The sequence below is a fragment of the Marmota marmota genome, unplaced genomic scaffold (genome assembly GCF_001458135.2).
Source record: "Marmota marmota marmota unplaced genomic scaffold, marMar, whole genome shotgun sequence".
In the NCBI taxonomy this organism is placed as follows: domain Eukaryota; kingdom Metazoa; phylum Chordata; class Mammalia; order Rodentia; family Sciuridae; genus Marmota; species Marmota marmota.
The window spans coordinates 10,334,411-10,351,922 of record NW_026000261.1 but is presented as its reverse complement, the minus strand read 5'-3'; the positions used below and the strand labels follow the sequence as shown (position 1 = coordinate 10,351,922).

The 17,512-nt window shown below is 33.5% G+C and overlaps 1 protein-coding gene across 2 annotated transcripts; it reads left to right on the top strand.

Moving 5' to 3' along the window:
* The first annotated feature begins 806 nt into the window (after window positions 1–806).
* Fam199x (family with sequence similarity 199, X-linked) lies at window positions 807–16,999 on the top strand. 2 transcript variants are annotated; one of them, XM_048796935.1, is made up of 6 exons: window positions 807–2,096; window positions 10,380–10,529; window positions 10,776–10,937; window positions 12,251–12,382; window positions 13,698–13,864; window positions 15,696–16,999. In XM_048796935.1, the coding sequence occupies exons 2-6, from the start codon at window positions 10,512–10,514 to the stop codon at window positions 15,898–15,900; spliced, it is 684 nt and encodes a 227-aa protein (XP_048652892.1). In that variant the 5' UTR covers window positions 807–2,096; window positions 10,380–10,511; the 3' UTR covers window positions 15,901–16,999. The 2 variants fall into 2 exon arrangements, with proteins under 2 accessions (XP_048652892.1, XP_015353428.2); XM_015497942.2 differs by having other exon boundaries at window positions 889–2,096; window positions 12,251–12,511.
* Window positions 17,000–17,512: the final 513 nt, after the last annotated feature.

Here is a 17,512-nt window from a genome sequence, read left to right as displayed (position 1 = left end):
TTTTTTTTTTTTTTTTTTTTTGTGTGTGTGTGTGGTACTGTGGCTTGAACTCAGGGCCTTCCACTTGCTAGACTAGTACTTTACCACTGTCCTATATCCCCAGCCCCAAATTAACATATTTATATGTTGCCTTGGGGAATATGAATTGATGCAGCCTTTCAAAAAGGTATTTGACTAAATGTACTGTGGCCCTTAGGAGTGTTTATATTCTTTGACTCAGTACTTACCTTTCAAGCAGTCTATCCTGGGAATATTGATGTTTGGATAAATAATTATAAACAAAAAGCTCATCTCTGTGTTATGTGTAATATATAAATACAGAGAGCAGTCTACACATCTGTTATTGGGGAAATAAGGTAAATAAGTTATGATTCATTTCAATCAATATAATATTATATTGATATTAAAATAGTTTCAAATGATATGCAGGTTGAGTATACCTAATGTAAAAATTCAAAATCTGAAACTTCCTGAATGGCAACTCGACATAGCAAGTGGAAAGTTCCACTGTGACCTCACGTGATGGAATGCAGTCAAAATACAGGTGCACTGCCTGCATGTGGTGACACATGCCTCTAATCTCACCTATCCAGTGCCTGAGGCAGGAAGATTGCAAGTTTGAGGCCAGCCTTAACAATTTAGTGAAACCCTGTCTCAAAATAAAAAGTAAAAGAGGGTGTGGATATAGCTCAGTGCCTAGTACCTCAAGACAAAAAAAATAGGTGCACTAAAAATATTGTATAAAATTACTTTCAGGATATGTGTTTACAGTGTATATGAAACAAATGTATTTCATTTTTATGCTCAGGTCTCATCCCCAATACATATCATTATGTATATGCAAATAATTCAAAATTTTAAAAATGATTGAAACAATTCTGGTCCCCATTTTGTTTTAAATGTTTTAAATAAGGGATATTCAACTTGTGCTTAGAAAAATGTTCAGTATATAATATTCAGTGTAAACAAGATACCAACACACATATATGTATACATAGGCTGATTGCCAATTCTGTAAAAAATATATATATGCATCTAGAAAAAGTTACAAAATTTTATAGGCTAGCTGTTGCTGGATAGTGGAACTATAGGACCTTTTAAACATATTTACTCTTTTTTTATTCCAGCATCCCTACAGTGATCCTGTGTAACATTAATATATAAAAGTTATTTAAATATAACAACCACTTCTTAAACTTCTTCCTGTGTACTTTGTTGGTGATTTTCTCTGCCACGACCTGGCTGTCCTCGTCCTTTAATTTAGTAATAATAGCTGTCATATATTAAGCACTTTTGATGTGTGCTAAATTCTCTGTATACATTCTCATATACTGCTCACAATAACTCCATTTTAAAGATGAGGACGTAGGCTTGGAAAGGTTGTGATTTACTTAAGATCAAAGAGCTAGCAGATGATGACAGAGCAAGAATTTGTACTCATTCTGACTCCAAGGCTTAGTCATACCCACTGTGTTATATATTTTGTTTTGGAAGAAGGTTCTACTTCATTCCTAATTTAAATATATTTTTGTTTTAAAATGTTTTATTATAAAGTTTTTCAGACAACTATAAAAGAAAATAGTATACTGAACCCTTTGTACACGTGATCACCCAGCTTCAATTATTCACATATGGCATCATGCTTTATCTATATTTCTAACCTATTCCCTAACTCCTTTCTTATTATTTTGAGGCAAATCACAGACATATTTTACTCATAAATATTTTAGTATATTTTCTTAAAATGTAAATGCTTTTTAAAAATAATCACACTATTACCTAAAAATACATTCCTCATAAATGTTTCCTATTAATAACTTCAAAGTGTGTGGACTGTAGTCCCTGTCATGATTTCTTTTATGTTATGTTTTTAAAGGTGGAACCTAACTTCGTGTGGAACAAGTGTTGCCAGCTCAGAATGCAGTGAGGAGCTATTTTCATCAGTTTCTGTTGGAGATCAAGATGATTGCTATTCCCTGTTAGATGATCAAGACTTCACTTCTTTTGATTTGTTCCCTGAGGGGAGTGTCTGCAGTGATGTGTCTTCTTCTATTAGTACTTACTGGGATTGGTCAGATAGTGAATTTGAATGGCAGGTAGGTATTTGGTCATCTCCCTGCCCCCTTACTGGGGATTGAACCCAGGGGCACTTAGCCACTGAGCCACATCCCCAGCACTTTTGGTTTTTAATATTTTATTTTGAGACAGGGTCTTTCTTAAGTTGCTGGCTTTGTACTTGCAATCCCCCTATCTCAGCCTCCTGAACCACTGGAATTACAGGTGTGTGCCACCATGCCCAGCTTTGTTTTTTCTTTAATTGACATTATTACTATATAAATACAAGTATAATTTTTCCTTTTTCTTTTTTTTTTCATTTCTACCTCAAAGTAAGTTTTTCTACAATCTCCAGATCTGGGGATTCTTTGACAACACATTTTAATGTTGAGAATTCAATGAAATATGTATTTTTTATTTTTGCAAATATATCCTTTAGCCTTATGATGCTATAGATAATCCTTTTGTAGGTTTTTTAAAAATTTTATAGTTATAGATGGACAGAATGCCTTTATTTTATTTGTTTGTTTTTATGTGGTGCTGAGGATCAAACCCAGTGCCTCACGCATGCTAGGCAAGCACTCTGTCACTAAGCTACAGCCCCAGCCCCTTTTGTAGGTTTTTGTTTACAAAATAATCAGTACTTTTCTATGCATGAATCCAGGCACATTTATTCTCCCTGCTTTGTAATAGATAGCCTTATGTCCTCATAGGACACACATCAGTGTCACCTTATGTATCTAATGCCATAAACCATTATTACCATAAATACATAATTTTTGGTTTTGTTATCAGAAATGGAATATAATTTCTCATTTTGTATTCTCTTTGTAGACATTTTTTTTTCACCTGACACTTTTCTCATGGCATGTATACCATACAAAATGCTTTTGTGGCAAATTGTTTGAAAATGCTGCCTTATAATGAGTACAGTCTATCAGAAAATATAGATGACGTTTTCCCTACATCCTTTTTTCTGATTATAAAAGGCAATAACATTCCAAGAGCTCTTCTTGCATATAGCAAATGTTTTATTCCACAAATAAGCTTGAATGCTTACTACATTTGAAAACTGAATACTTGAAGTGATATTCCAAAACAGGAATCAGATATTTTATTTCAGAAAATTCTTAAAATATCAAATAATACAGAATGACATGAAGTAAAAAGTCTCAAAGTCTCACTCCACAATAGTCACCATTATTAAGACTTTATATGATAACTCTTTAACATTTTGAGGAACTGCCAACAATGTTTTCCAGAGTAGCTGCCTCATTTTACATTTCCACCAGCAGTGTATGAAAGTTTCACTTTCTCCACATTCTTGCCTACACTTGGTATTCTTTCTTTTGATTATAGTGTCTTACTGGGTGTGAAGTGGTTATGTTCTTGTGATTTTTGTTTATATTTTTCTAGTGACTAATTGTGTTGAACAACTTCTCCTGTGCTTATTGGCTGTTTGTACATCATCTTTGATGTTGTTCTATTTAAGTCCTTTACCTGTTTTTTAAATTGTGTTATCTTTTAGTCCTAAGAGTTCTTTTGCTACTAAACTTTTATCAGGTATATAATTTAGAAATTTTTGTCCTGTTTTGTGGGTTTTCTTTTCACTTGATAGTTTCTATTCACTTCATAGTATCTTATGTAAACATTTTGAATTTTGAAGTCTAATTTATTTGTAGACTAATCCAGTATCATTAAGATTTTCACCTGTTTTCCTCTGAGTTTTAGAGTTTTAGTTCTTATACTAAGTTGGTCTTTGATCCATCTTGAATTACTTTTTCTTTCCAGTATGAAATAAGGGTCCAAATTCATTACTTTGCATGTGCATTTCCAGTTGTTCCAGCACTATTTGTTGAAAAGACTATTTTTTCCTCATTAAACAGTCTTGGCACCCTGTCCAAAATAGGGTTATCTTTGGACTCGCAATTATTTTCCATTAATATGTGTGTCTGTCCTTATGCCAGTACAGCATTGTTTAAATTACAGTTTTGTAGTAAGCTTTCAAAATGGAAAGTGGGAGTTTTCTCACTTTATTTTTCTTTATAAAGATTGGTTTGCTTTTGGAGGTCCCTCTCAATTCTATATGAATTTTAGGACGAGGTTATCCATTTCTACAAAGGGCAGTTGGAATTGAGAGAGATTGCATTGAATCCATACATCAGTTTGGGGAGTATTGACATCTTAACAGTATTAAATATTCCAATCCAAGAAATGAGATGGAATGTCTTTATTTACATCTCCTTTAATTTCTTTCAGTGATGTTTTAGAGTTTTCAGTGCCCAACTCTTATACTTCGTTGGTTGAATGTATTCCTAAATACTTTATTCTTTGTGCCATTATTATAAATGGTACCATTTTCTTAATTTCATTTTTAGATTGTTCATTGCAAGTGTATATATGTTTAAAGATGTCTAATTAATTTCTGTATGCTGATTTTGTATCCTGCAACTTTGCTGAACTTGTTTGTTAGCATTAATAGTTTTTTCCCTGTATAGATTCTCCAGGTTTTTCTACATTTAACATCGTGTCATCTGTGAATAGAGATAGTTTTTCCTTCCTTTTTTTTCCCAATCTAGATATCTTTTATTTCTTGTTTAATTGCCCTGGCTGGATCATACAGTGTTGAATAGAATTGATGAGAGTGGGAGGATCTTGTGTTTTTTTCTCATCTCAGGGGAGAAATTTATTTATTTATTTTTTGCCATAAGCACCCTATATCATACTGAGGAATTTATCTTTTGTTCCAATTGGTACAATTTTTTTTTCATGAAAGGGTATAGAATTTCATCAAATGTTATTTCTACATCAGTTTAGATGATATATGTTCCTTCTTCATTCTATTAATAGAATTGATTGGAATTCTATTAATAGAATTGGTAGTGTTACATTGGTTGATTTTCATGTTTAACTACCCTTACTTTCCTGGAATAAATCCTAATTGGTTATGGTGTATAGTCCTTTTTTTTTGAGAGAGAGAGATAATTTTTTAATATTTATTTTTTAGTTTCGGTGGACACAACATCTTTTTTTTATTTTTATGTGGTGCTGAGGATGGAACCCAGCGTCCCGAGCATGCCAGGCGAGTGCACTACCACTTGAGCCACATCCCCAATCCGGTGTATACTCCTTTTAATGTGCTTCTGGATAGTTTTTTTTTTTTTTTTTTTTAGTTGTTGATAGACATATACCTTTGTTTTATTTATTTATTTTTATGTGGTGCTGAGAATCAAACCCAGTGCCTCATATGTGCTAGGCAGGCTCTCTACTACTGAGCCTTAACTCCAGCCCCTGGACACAGTTGTATAGTATTTTTTCAAAGGAATTTTGCATGTGTACTCATAAGGGATATTGGTCTCTGGTTTTCTTTTATCTTTGTTTTTCTTTGGTATCAGGTAACACTGGCCTCATAGAAGGAGTTAGGAAATGTTCTTTCTTCTTGATAAAATTTTGTAATATTTTCTTATTTAACATATGAACTTTTCCATGTTCTTCATAATATGTTTTGTAATGACTACATGATATTCCTGCTGTTAGATGTGCCAGAACTTGTGAAAATGTTTTGTTTACTTCTGTTTCAATTTTTTTTTGTTACAGATAACACCACAGTGATAATTTTTATGTGTGTCTTTTTTATTCTTTAGAATTTCATTTTTAAGTGTGTAAATTGTATTTAAAAATCATACTTCAAGGATTCTTAATAAAGTATAATCAGATAGAGCCCTGATGATTATGGGAAATATATTTTCTGCTTAGTTCATATGATTTATTTAGAATTCTTATCATCTATAATGTCACAATGTGGCAGGCTTTTAAAATTTTTAATTGCTGGCTTCTTAACTCATTTCATGAGTGATTAGAGTGGAAATCCATCCACAACTACTCACAGTTAATGTACATTAGTGGCTACAATGTTGGAACAAAATCAGGTCTGCTTTAGTAATGTGTTTTCCCACTTCTGAAATTGGAGTATGGGTACTCTGTTACCATGGATATTTACTATTTAAATATGCTGAAAGGTTTAAAATGCTGTCTTATTTTTGTGGGGCCTCATAATGATGAGCAGTAAATTGTCCAAGAGGATAATTACAAATTATATGTTAGGAATAATATAAAGTAAAAATCATTTACTATAGTTTAAAAATTCATATTACCTCTGTTGTGATTAAAAAGCATATGTGTTTAAATCTTTCTTTTAACATTAGATATTTCAGTTGCTACTAAAATAAAAATAAATAAAAAATAAATGATTCATAGATTCTCTAGGAAGAGAAGTGCTAACTTCTTGATAAAGCAAGATTTGAACCTTAGAATAAAGCAGATCTTAGCATTTGAGGTAGCATCATTGCATTTTGCTTACTGATCATTTGCATTGCTTGCAGTCCTTTCATTATTGAAGATATATTTGACTAGTCTTAGAGCTTGAGAAATTATTTCTATTGTTGGGCAGGAGAGCTTAGAAAATTTACGGAGTAATTCAGCTGTCACAATCAAAACCTAGAGGTGCAATCTGAAATTACACATCAGCTGTTACAGAAATGAGCTTACTCATAAAATTCTGCTGCATCCTGCAGAAAATATGGCAGAGCTTTGATTTAATTCTCTTTATGTGTCACAATTACTGATTATAATATAAATATACCAGATATTATCCCTGAAAAATATAGGATAGGGCTCATTAAACATTTTTATTCTGAAATATATTATCAGTTATGAAATGGAACATTGCTGGTCTAATAAATATACAGAAGCCCATGCAATTAATTCTGCTGTACAACTGCTTCTCTAATCCCATATGTCCAATTGAGCACATGACATTTCCACTTGGATGACCTTATTATTTAATACTAACCTGTTATCTGATGCTGAATCCTTGGTCAGTGATGCCACTTCCAAGTATAGTCTTTCAATAGGAAAAAATAAATTCTGCTTTGTGATATGTCTTTATAGCATAGTGAAAAATGTCTATTGTCTGTTCAAAGGACATTTGTGTTTTTCCCATTATCACCACAGACTCTCAATATCCCAAATCGTGTTCTCTCATTCCAAATTGCATCCAAGGCAAGGCTGTCTGGCACAGTTGGAAGCACTGGACTTGTGTCAACTTCGAATTCTGCCACTAGTTGTATGCCTCTCTCTGGATGTCATTTTTCCTTATTTTTAAGAGGGTGTTGGACTACAAGATCTGTAAGATTGCTTCAGGTCTCTTCCTGTAACTATTCAAGTCTTTGAGAATATCACCATGGGTGTTCATATGACCTTGAAATATTACCAGTTTTCTTCTAGTCTCAACATCTGACTCCTTATTCTTGCATCAGTTATCAAACAGCTTTGTAAATTGTTTTTCATTAAAAAAAAATGTTTCCTATTTATTCCCTTTTTTCTTTCTAATTTTGCTTTAGTCCAGGCCTTAATCATAACAAGAGCATCCTAATTCCAAACTTTTCTCACTGTTTTGTCCCCATAGTACTTTTTAACTAATTTTCCCTGGTGACTGCTTTCATCACATGATGCTATGGGCCAACTTCTATATGTCATTGGACATCTTCTGGTTCTTCTTTTGAGCTTTCAAATCCCTAACATTGATTTTGTTTTAATTGTATTGTTTTTCAACTTGCTTTTTTATATTTTCATCTGTGATTTCACTAAGTTATTCTCTTTACCTGAAATGCCATTTCCTTTTCCCCTTCTGTCATTCTGAAATACCTCCTTGTGAAACTCAACCTAGTCACTTTAGCAACATATAGTATTCCCTGAATATTTATGCTATCTTAAACCATGGCCAGAGATGGAAGAAGTTTTTAAAAATACATCTCTTTTTTGAGTATCATCTATGTGTCAGGCATGTTATCTAATTTAAAGCTCTGTCAATAATCCTTTGAAATCAGTGGCATTAACCACATTTCATATAGTCTGGCGCCTAGGAGATATTCTCTGAAAACTTAGACTAAAGAAAATTTCTTGATTTTGAAAGTATAGGTATTTTAAAATATTTTTTTTAGTTGTAGATGATCAGAGTATCTTTATTTTATTTATTTATTTTTATGTGGTGCTGAGGATCAAATCCAGTGCCTCATACATGCTAGGCAAGCACTCTACCACTGAGCCACAACCTCAGCCCAAGTATACCTATTTTGAGTGTTTCTTTTTTCTACCTTCTTTATTGAAGGAACTTGAAATACAGGAGACCTTTCATTTGATAAGGAGAGTCTCATTGTGTTTGGAGACTCTAGGGACATCTCGAATGTAATGTTGTGATTTGAAGTTTTGAAATCAATGAAAAAATAGCAGAGCTTTTTTATTTTTGCCAATAAAGCTTGGAAAAGAGATGACCTTCGTGTGTGTATTCAGCAATCATCCTTTTATAGCACTGGCTTGATAACATTAGGGATAAAGGCGAACGATTCAAGCAGTGTTAATGAGATTTTTACAAGTCCTACAAATTGTTAGAAGTTACTTATACACTAGTATTGGATTCATCAATGACTGTCATAGTGAAATTATGGTTTGTAGGATTAGTAGTTGCTTATGGAGATGTAGAAAAAATGGTCCCTAACAGTTTCATTCTAAATATCATAATTACAGTGATTGATCCCATTTTTGTGGCCTTCCCCAATCTCTTCTATATAATTGACTTCCCAATTCCCACCTTTAAAACCCTCACAGGTCTCCCAAACTTCAATCCTGGAGTTTCAACTCACTGCTAAGTATTTCTATGAATGACCTATCATCTCAGGCCTAGCATTCATCCTGTACTCTGTTATATTTGGGTGTTATTATCTTCCCAACTGGAGTATAACATTTTTGTGTAAGGACCAAAACTTACACTCCTTTGAATCTCCTGTGCTTGTTATATTGTGTGTATAATAGGAGTTCAAATACATGATTGTGATAGTTTGAAGAAGCTCTTCTCTTGGTAACTTCAAAAATCTGGAAAGCACTCAGTTCAGGTTTAGTTGCAAACACTATAGAACAACAAAAAGGTGCTGTTTTGTACCTTGAAAACATGAAAACAATATCTTTGAAAATTGTTACATGCTACTTCAGCAGAAAATGATTCCTCTTTTTAAAAAAATATTTATGTTTTAGTTATAGTTGGACACAATATCTTATTTATTATGTGGTGCTGAGGATCAAACCCAGGGCCTTGCACGTGCTAGGCAAGCACTCTACCATTGAGCCACAACCCCAGCCCCTGCTTTCTCTTTTTGACATATATGTTAAATACATTTATTTAAATCTATTCTCACTTTTAGAGGTGAGGGATATGCTTATCACTTTTGATTGTGGTGATGGTTTCTTGGGTATGTGTATGTTTTCAAATGCATTGAATTGTATACATTTAATATGTACAGTTTTGGTTTTAAGTGTACATTAATAAAGCTATAAAGATTAAATCCCCTCTCTTTTTTAACAGGCAGTATAAAATTATGGCATGTATTTTTGCTGTTTGTCTCACCTTAAGCTGTTTTGATTTGCTGTGTGTTAGGCTTGCTTTTACTTCTCTTTTGTCTATACTTTGTTTTCTATTTTTCTATTTTCTTTAGTACTTCTGGTCTTTAAAATTTCTTGCTTTAGGGCAATACATATTTTGAATTTTTAAAATTTTCTTGAGATTGTTAACATGGACTTAAGGACAAGAACCATGGTTTATTTGTCTTTTTGTTGGCAATATGACTAGAAACGTCTGGCAAAAAGCCAATGAGTGACAGCTCACTCAGATTTCCCAATATTCAGACCAGTACTACTTATTTATTGCTGTTTGGGCCCTAGTAACAATGGCACTCTAAATTAAAAATCTTTAATGATTTGGGGGGATACCAGGGATTGAACCCAGGGACATTTAACCACTGAACCACATCCCCAGCCGTTTTTAATTTTTTATTTTGAGACAGGATCTCACTGAGTTGCTTCAGGCCTTGCCAAGTTGCTGAGGCTTACTTTGAACTTTAGATCCTCCTGCCTCAGCCTCCCGAGTCACTGGGATTACAGATGTACATCACTGCGCCCGGCTCCTTAATGATGATTGTCTCTTAAGTTAGCACTTTAACAAGTTTTGATTATGATTTTAAACTTTCAGAAAACATATTTTATTGAATAAGTGAATATATATATATATATATATATATGTAAAAAGAATATTGATTATGCTGCCATGTATAAATTAGGTGTACATCTGAATTTATGTTCTGTGATTGGTATATTTACCATTAGTTTTATGTTAAAGTAACTTTTAATCAATGAATGCAATTTGTTGTGATATTCAAAATGTGTTTTTAAAAATCTTGCTTTCCCTATCTCCTACCTTCCTTATTTTTATAAAGTTACCAGGCAGTGACATTGCCAGTGGAAGTGATGTACTTTCTGATGTCATACCCAGTATTCCAAGTTCACCTTGCCTGCTTCCTAAAAAGAAAAACAAGCACCGAAATTTAGATGAACTTCCTTGGAGTGCAATGACAAATGATGAACAGGTAAAAATGTTGACATGCTTAACTGAAAGCATATGTGGAGAATATGTGAAGCCCATTTTATTTCCTATTTAAAGCCACTTGGTAAATACGGATTGCTTAGTAAGTCTGAATTTGAGCTTTAATTGTTTTTCGGGAACCAAATATAATGTTAAGTGTTTCTGATACATAAGATACGTTATAATTGGTATATTGAAGGACCAAAGGTTTTAGCATTGATATTGTGTGTTGTAATTTTTCATCATATAGGTGGAATATATTGAATATCTGAGCCGAAAAGTCAGTACTGAGATGGGCCTTCGGGAGCAACTTGATATTATTAAAATCATTGATCCTTCTGCTCAAATCTCCCCTACAGACAGTGAGTTTATCATTGAACTTAACTGTCTCACAGATGAAAAACTGAAGCAGGTATGTTAATACAGTTTGTTTTCCTATTGAAAATGCTACCATCTTATAAAATGTAGAAATGAATAATCATGCATATATACATTGAGAAATCACTGTTGTGATTTGTAATATTTAAAAAAAAATGATGATGGGGTGCTAGGGTTGTAGCTCAGTAGTAGAGCACTTGCCTAGCACGTGTGAGGCACTGGGTTCCATGGTCAGCGCCACATAAAAATAAATAAATAAACAAAGGTATTTAAAAAAATGATGGGACTGGGGATATAGCTCAGAGGTAGAGCATTTGCTTGCCTAGCATATGCAAGGATCTAGGTTCATTTCCTAGCACCACAAAGAAAAGAAGAAGAAAATGGAAAAAAAAATAATGGTAATATTGGAGAACATGTGCTTTTAAAAGGTTTTATGTACTTCTTACCTGGTAGTACCTTTTTTGGTCAACATGGATCTAGAACCTGCTGTTCAGTTATAAAGGCTTTGAAACTTAGTTTTATTATATAAGGTGTGGTTAAGCTAAGGTATAGATTTATTCTAACTCAATTTACAAAAGATGAATTGACAGAATAAACGTACTAATTAACAAGCTCAATACTTTAGTAAATATATTAGCTGAGGGCTTTGAGTAGTCTTATGGAGTAATTGACTGGGGTGAAATCTAATGACTATTCCCTCTGCTGTTCTGAAACTTATATTTCTGGTATCTTCTAATTATAGTCTTTGCTGCTCCCTTTTTCTCTAGTAGATGGCTAAATGAATACTTAATATTTTTATGTTCTCCTTTTGGTTTATTTTGCATTTATCATCTGTGAAAAATTTCTCACATTTTGATTTTTCTCTCAATAGACATAGAATATAATTTTCTACATTCCAGCCCTTTTTATTTATTATGCTAAATTGCTGCCTTGCATTTGAAGACAGGTACCATTGACCCCTCACTAAAGTATAGGAACAAATACCCTGATCATAAATACAATTGTTAATTTACTTAAGTCATCTTAAGTGGAGATTTTACAAATGATTAATCACATCTTTGTTTTGATTTCTATTAGCCTTTCATTCACTGATTATACTTTTATGCTTTGAAAGTCTGTATCCATAATATGTTTTCTAGCATTTCAAATAGTCAATTTTTTGGGTAATTGTTTTAAATTTAAAGATTTCTGTTGCCCTTCCATTCTACTTTATTTATACATTTGTAGCACTTTTGACAGTTTTTTTTTTTTTATTAAGGACAATGTGATTTTTTTCCCCCCTCCAGTATCTTGACAGTCAAATATCAAGGTATAACACTAAGCTGTTTTTCATCCTCGTGTCCCAAGGTCAGAAACTATATCAAGGAGCATAGTCCTCGCCAACGGCCTGCCAGAGAGGCCTGGAAGAGAAGCAACTTTAGTTGTGCAAGCACTAGTGGAGTGAGCGGTGCCAGTGCCAGCAGCAGCAGTGCCAGCATGGTCAGTTCTGCAAGCAGCAGTGGGTCCAGTGTTGGAAACTCTGCTTCAAACTCCAGTGCCAACATGAGTCGAGCACACAGTGACAGCAACCTGTCTGCAAGTGCAGCAGAGCGGATTCGGGATTCAAAAGTAAAATGTCTAATCAATACAAAACTTTACCTTTCAATATTAATATTAGTCCTTCTTCATTTAAATTTCTTGAACAGTGAAAATTGTCTATCTAGATGCCTGTGGGTTTGGGTTTTAATTGAACAAGCAGGATGCTCTGCTGTCAAAGAGAGCACTCTAGGCTGAGTGCTTTGAAGTACTCTTTTTTGACCCACAATCATTCACATTCAATTTTATTTGATTTTTGTGTCTGTCTTAAGTAAGATATTAATGGAAATAATGAGTAATTCTCAAGATTGCAATATTGACTGCAACTCATTACTGAGCGAATCTCACTATGTTGCTGATGTTGCTGTCTATTAGCTCCTAAAAATGTTGTATATACGTCTTTTGTGTGTGTTAAATGTTTTCTTGATGTTTTAACCTTGAATGTTCCTTCTTAGATAATTTAGACAATAATGCTTTCTGTAATTTCTGTCTATAGAAATCCTTTATAATAATATTGGGTACTTTTAAAAACAGAAAGTGTAAGTGTATATGGAATGGTTCTGAGGCTTAACAGGAACATTTGGTTCCTTGCAGTGATACAGTCTGGAACCAATTTAAAGATGAAAAGAGAATCTCTTTGAGAACTCAGTGGTGACTTAAAGATACACAATGATTTCTTTCCTGGTTCTTAACGAAGTAGCAGAAACATAGCCAGCTTTGTTGGTTGCCAGAGGATTTCTCTTGATATGTGGCCATTCCTTTTTGGCATTAGTTCCCTGGTATTGAAGATTGGATTATTCACTGGGGTTCTAATCGGCTTTTAAGATGATATTTGGCTAATATAAAAAGGCATGATTCTTTCCCAGCCATTATAAAAATTGCTAGTGCTTTTGGGTTCAAGCCTCCTTAAAAGCATAAGTGGTAGAGATTTATGAAAAGTTCTCTACATTCTATATTCATTTTGTCCCCTAGTATTAATTTTTTTTTCACTATGCATTGATACCAATGTGCCTTAATAAGTGTCTGGTATCCATAGCTAGCCCAAATGATCAAGTATCAGCCCTTCCTAGTCAGAAGAGTTGCTGGTCAAATGCCATGAAAGGAGAATCTTGAACATCTCTTAAAATTGGGAAAGGAGAATATTGAGCTATAAAAAACACTTTGGGGTGGATATTCCAAGTAGTAAACCTTACTGATCTAGAGCTTTTTACTTTGACAGAAACGATCTAAGCAGCGGAAGTTACAGCAGAAGGCCTTTCGCAAGAGGCAGCTGAAGGAGCAGAGGCAGGCCCGGAAGGAGAGGCTTAGTGGGCTCTTCCTTAATGAAGAAGTGCTGTCCTTGAAAGTGACTGAGGAAGACCATGAAGCAGATGTTGATGTTTTGATGTAATAAGGATGAATTTATCAGCGTTCTTTCTAAGCATTATTCTATCCTTATTGGTTTACATGCATCTTGACCAAAATTTTGGTTAGGGCTGTGCTGATATACCATTAGTAACTTAGGCCAGTGATTCTCAGAGGGTGGTCCCAGGAACTACAACTTTAGCATCACCTGAGAAATTATTAGGATTGCTTACTATCAGCCCCACTCCAGACCCAGTGAGTCAGAAACGCTGGGGGAGTAGCCCAGCATTGTGTTTTTCAACCAGTGCCAGGCTGTTCTGATGTGCATTCTGGTTTAAGAACCACCGGTTTAAGTAAATATTTTGACTATTTAAACTTTATGGTAGTTAAGTGGGTTTTTTTCAAAGACTAGTACTTTTTAGGAGATTTTACTTCATGGTACTGCTGACAAGTAGTTTGTTATGTACATGTGTATAGATCATAATTCAGTCCCCCTCCCCTTTTTTGTGGTGCTTGGGATCAAACCCAGGGCCTCACGCATGCCAGGCAAGTGCTCTACCACTGAGCCATATCCCTAGCCCCTTAGTTCCCTTCTTAATGTTAAGATTTCTTAGTTTACTTTTTCTAAAGGGCCATAGCATAATTCTCAATTCCTTGTGGGAATCTTTCTTGAAGCGGGGGTGGGGTAGAGTAGGGGTGTGTGTAAAGTGTGGATTGCTGTTTACTATAGTGCCTTCATTAGATTTAGTTCTATTTGTTTTCATTCATTGTTAACTCAAAGGTGTAAAAGAACAGGCCCTACTCTTTTTTTCCAGTTAGGTTTTTTGTTTTCATTTTTCCCTTTAGGTAAAATTGAATCCTTTCTGCAAATGATAACTACTGAGGATATAATGTTAGTAGTAGCTGAATTGTAGACTTGATGCTGTTGATTCATATGCAAGTAGAGAAAGCAATTAAGCAGAACAATTGATTCTATTTTCCCATTGCTTTCTGAAATTTTAGGCTGCAAAATTGTCTCAAAGATAGAAAATCTCTCTCCTCTTGCTCCCCTTCCCCTTATCATTCTCTGTTTCTCAAGTTCTTTTTGTGGGTCATTTTTCATCCAGCACAGCTCTAATTTTTAAATATTTGGTGTAACAGCTTCAGGCATGTGAACAAGTTAATGTTCAAAAGTAACTGATGACAGACAGCCTTTAGAGTTCTGCTAAATTTCTCTATAAATTGCTGTAAGTACACAGATCAGTGAGTTACAGAAAACACCTTAATTTGTTGGTTATTAATAGAACTCTAAATTTAAATGTGAAATCATGTAGATTCTTTAAATGTTTTCACAGAGAATTTATTACAGATTTAGAAATAGAGTGATTCCTTTTCTTCTACATGTCTTTGAACATGCACATGAGTTAAAGAAGATGGAAAGTGATACTACTGACAATCAAGCTGCTTTTCGACTTTCATAATTTTCTTTTTATAGTGAATAACATTTAGGAGGTAATCTTGATTCTGTAGGAAGAGTCATAATCAATATTTTTTTAAACTCTAAGAGTCCAGAGGTTAATAGAATTTCTACTTCTTTTTAACATTAGCTCATTAAAAAAAAGATCAACTTAAATTCTTAATTCTCAGTTGTTATAAGTCTTAAACTTCACTGTAATCATTTGTTTTGAAATTTTGATTTCATTTTGATTCCTTGTAGGTTAAAGAATTGAAACTGAGGATAAAATTAATACATTGCAGTTTTGCGAGGTCTGTGATTTAGTGGTAACCTTTTGAAGACTACTTCTAAAGTCAGAATGTAAAAGTTTACTAAAATAAAATCATACGTGTATCTTTCTGACTTTCCTCTTACTTCCTCTTTGGTGCCCCTACCCAGCTTAGAGGACTCAAAGAGAGCTGGGAAAAGACCCCAAACTACTTGGAAGAAGATGGAAAAGATAAACCTCATTGTTTTCCCTTCCAAGTATAGGAAGAATAAAGGGAGAGAAGAGCAAATACATCTGAATTCTCTACCTGCTTTTAGGAAAAACAAAATCCAACAGACTTATTGCCTGCTGTTTATCTATGATTCAAGGAAATAGGCCACATTGGGAGACCAATGTGAGCAGAATTTATCTGTCACATACTTGGAAAGTATTTACTTTATATGGTGACCTGTAAAAGAAAATCCCGGTGGTCACTAAGAGAAATTCCTAAACAGGGTCATGATATGATTTTAAATCCAATTCCTGTATTCTCCCAACAATCACATAGTTTTATTACCTTAGATTTAACTTAAGTCACTATTAAACAAATTTACCAAAGTGCCACAAAGCGAATTTTTAAAGTTTGTAAACGTTTGATTGTTTGTAGAAGTGTGTCATAAAATTTTGTGTAAATCTGGATGCACTATCTTTACTATAAGTTAGAGCCAACCCATAAAGAGGATTTGGAAAAAAAATGAAATATTTCTTTCATTAAAAATAAATAAATAAATAAATAACTTGAACTTGCTTATAATCTAAGAGGAAGACTACCAAGTCTTTCTCTATCCCTTCAAAAAAGAAGCCAGCCCAAAAAGAAATGATTTCTATCTTTTTAATGCTTCATGTGGATAATTAAAGTTTGAATGATCTCTTTCTTGGAATAAGTAATTATTTATTCAATCTGTTATCTCTCTGAGTTCAAATAAAAGTGATACAACTCAGTATTTATCCTTCTTAAATATAAACCCTTATTAACCAATTAGTATTAAGGCAAGGCTTATTTGCCCCAGTGTTGGTTCTCATTTGTACAGAACTGACATTGCTGCAAATAATTCTCCTCTTTAAAAAATGAAACTTGTTAACAGAGTGCATGATAAAGTTCCCACAGACTTTCCAGAGACCTTTGATTAGAGATCTTGTAATGAATGGTATTTCAGTCCTTACTGCTACTTTTAAAAGCATGAACCTTGAGTTAAATAAAATGGCGTGTATTTTTCTACAGTTTTGCAACCTATTAAAGGAAGACAGTGTGCTATAATGTGTTAGTGGGGTATAAAGGGCTAATTCATTCTTTCTCAACAAAAACTTAAAAGTAATACTTGTCTCATATTTTATTGGATGTGGCAGCTTAGTTTAATTTCTTTGTCCCTTGGGTAAATTAGATATTGCTGAATTAATCTCAGAAACTGACTTAATAAAATAATGACTCTTCATAGATTGAGTAGATGTCTCATTTTATTTAGCTTTTGAAATGCTAAATCTCAAGAAAACTAAAATTATAAGAAATTATTATATAAAGTTATCCAGATTCTGATGAGCTTTAAAAATTGTAAAATTTGTCAAATATCTTCATATTTAAGCCAAAAATGTTAGTATATAAACAATATAGAAGTCTTGTTTGTTTTGGGTTTTCTGGTAGACTTTTTGTTCATGGCTTAGTCTTTTAGCCTCATGTGCCTTAAAAGGTGGTGAACTCTGTACTTTTTGTCAATATCAGGCTTCTCCAAACTCAAAAAATAATCATGTGATAATTCATTTTGTATAATGCCCATGGTATTTGGATATCAGTAAGTAAAACCTTTGAATTGAACCAATCTGTAGTGATAGAGTGTAAAACAAAAACAAAATCCTTCAGATCTTAAACCTCATTTGTGTAACTTTATTTTCTACCCAGCTAGATCACTGAAGAATCTGTTATCTGGAGTATGACTTAATGTATTCTTTTTTT

Excerpts from the sequence above, each read along its gene's own strand:
- Fam199x (XM_015497942.2), top strand. Across the intron at positions 12,512-13,697 it reads AGCGGATTCGGGATTCAAAA|AAACGATCTAAGCAGCGGAA; the intron begins GTAAAATGTCTA and ends TTACTTTGACAG. Across the intron at positions 13,865-15,695 it reads GCAGATGTTGATGTTTTGAT|CTTAGAGGACTCAAAGAGAG; the intron begins GTAATAAGGATG and ends GCCCCTACCCAG.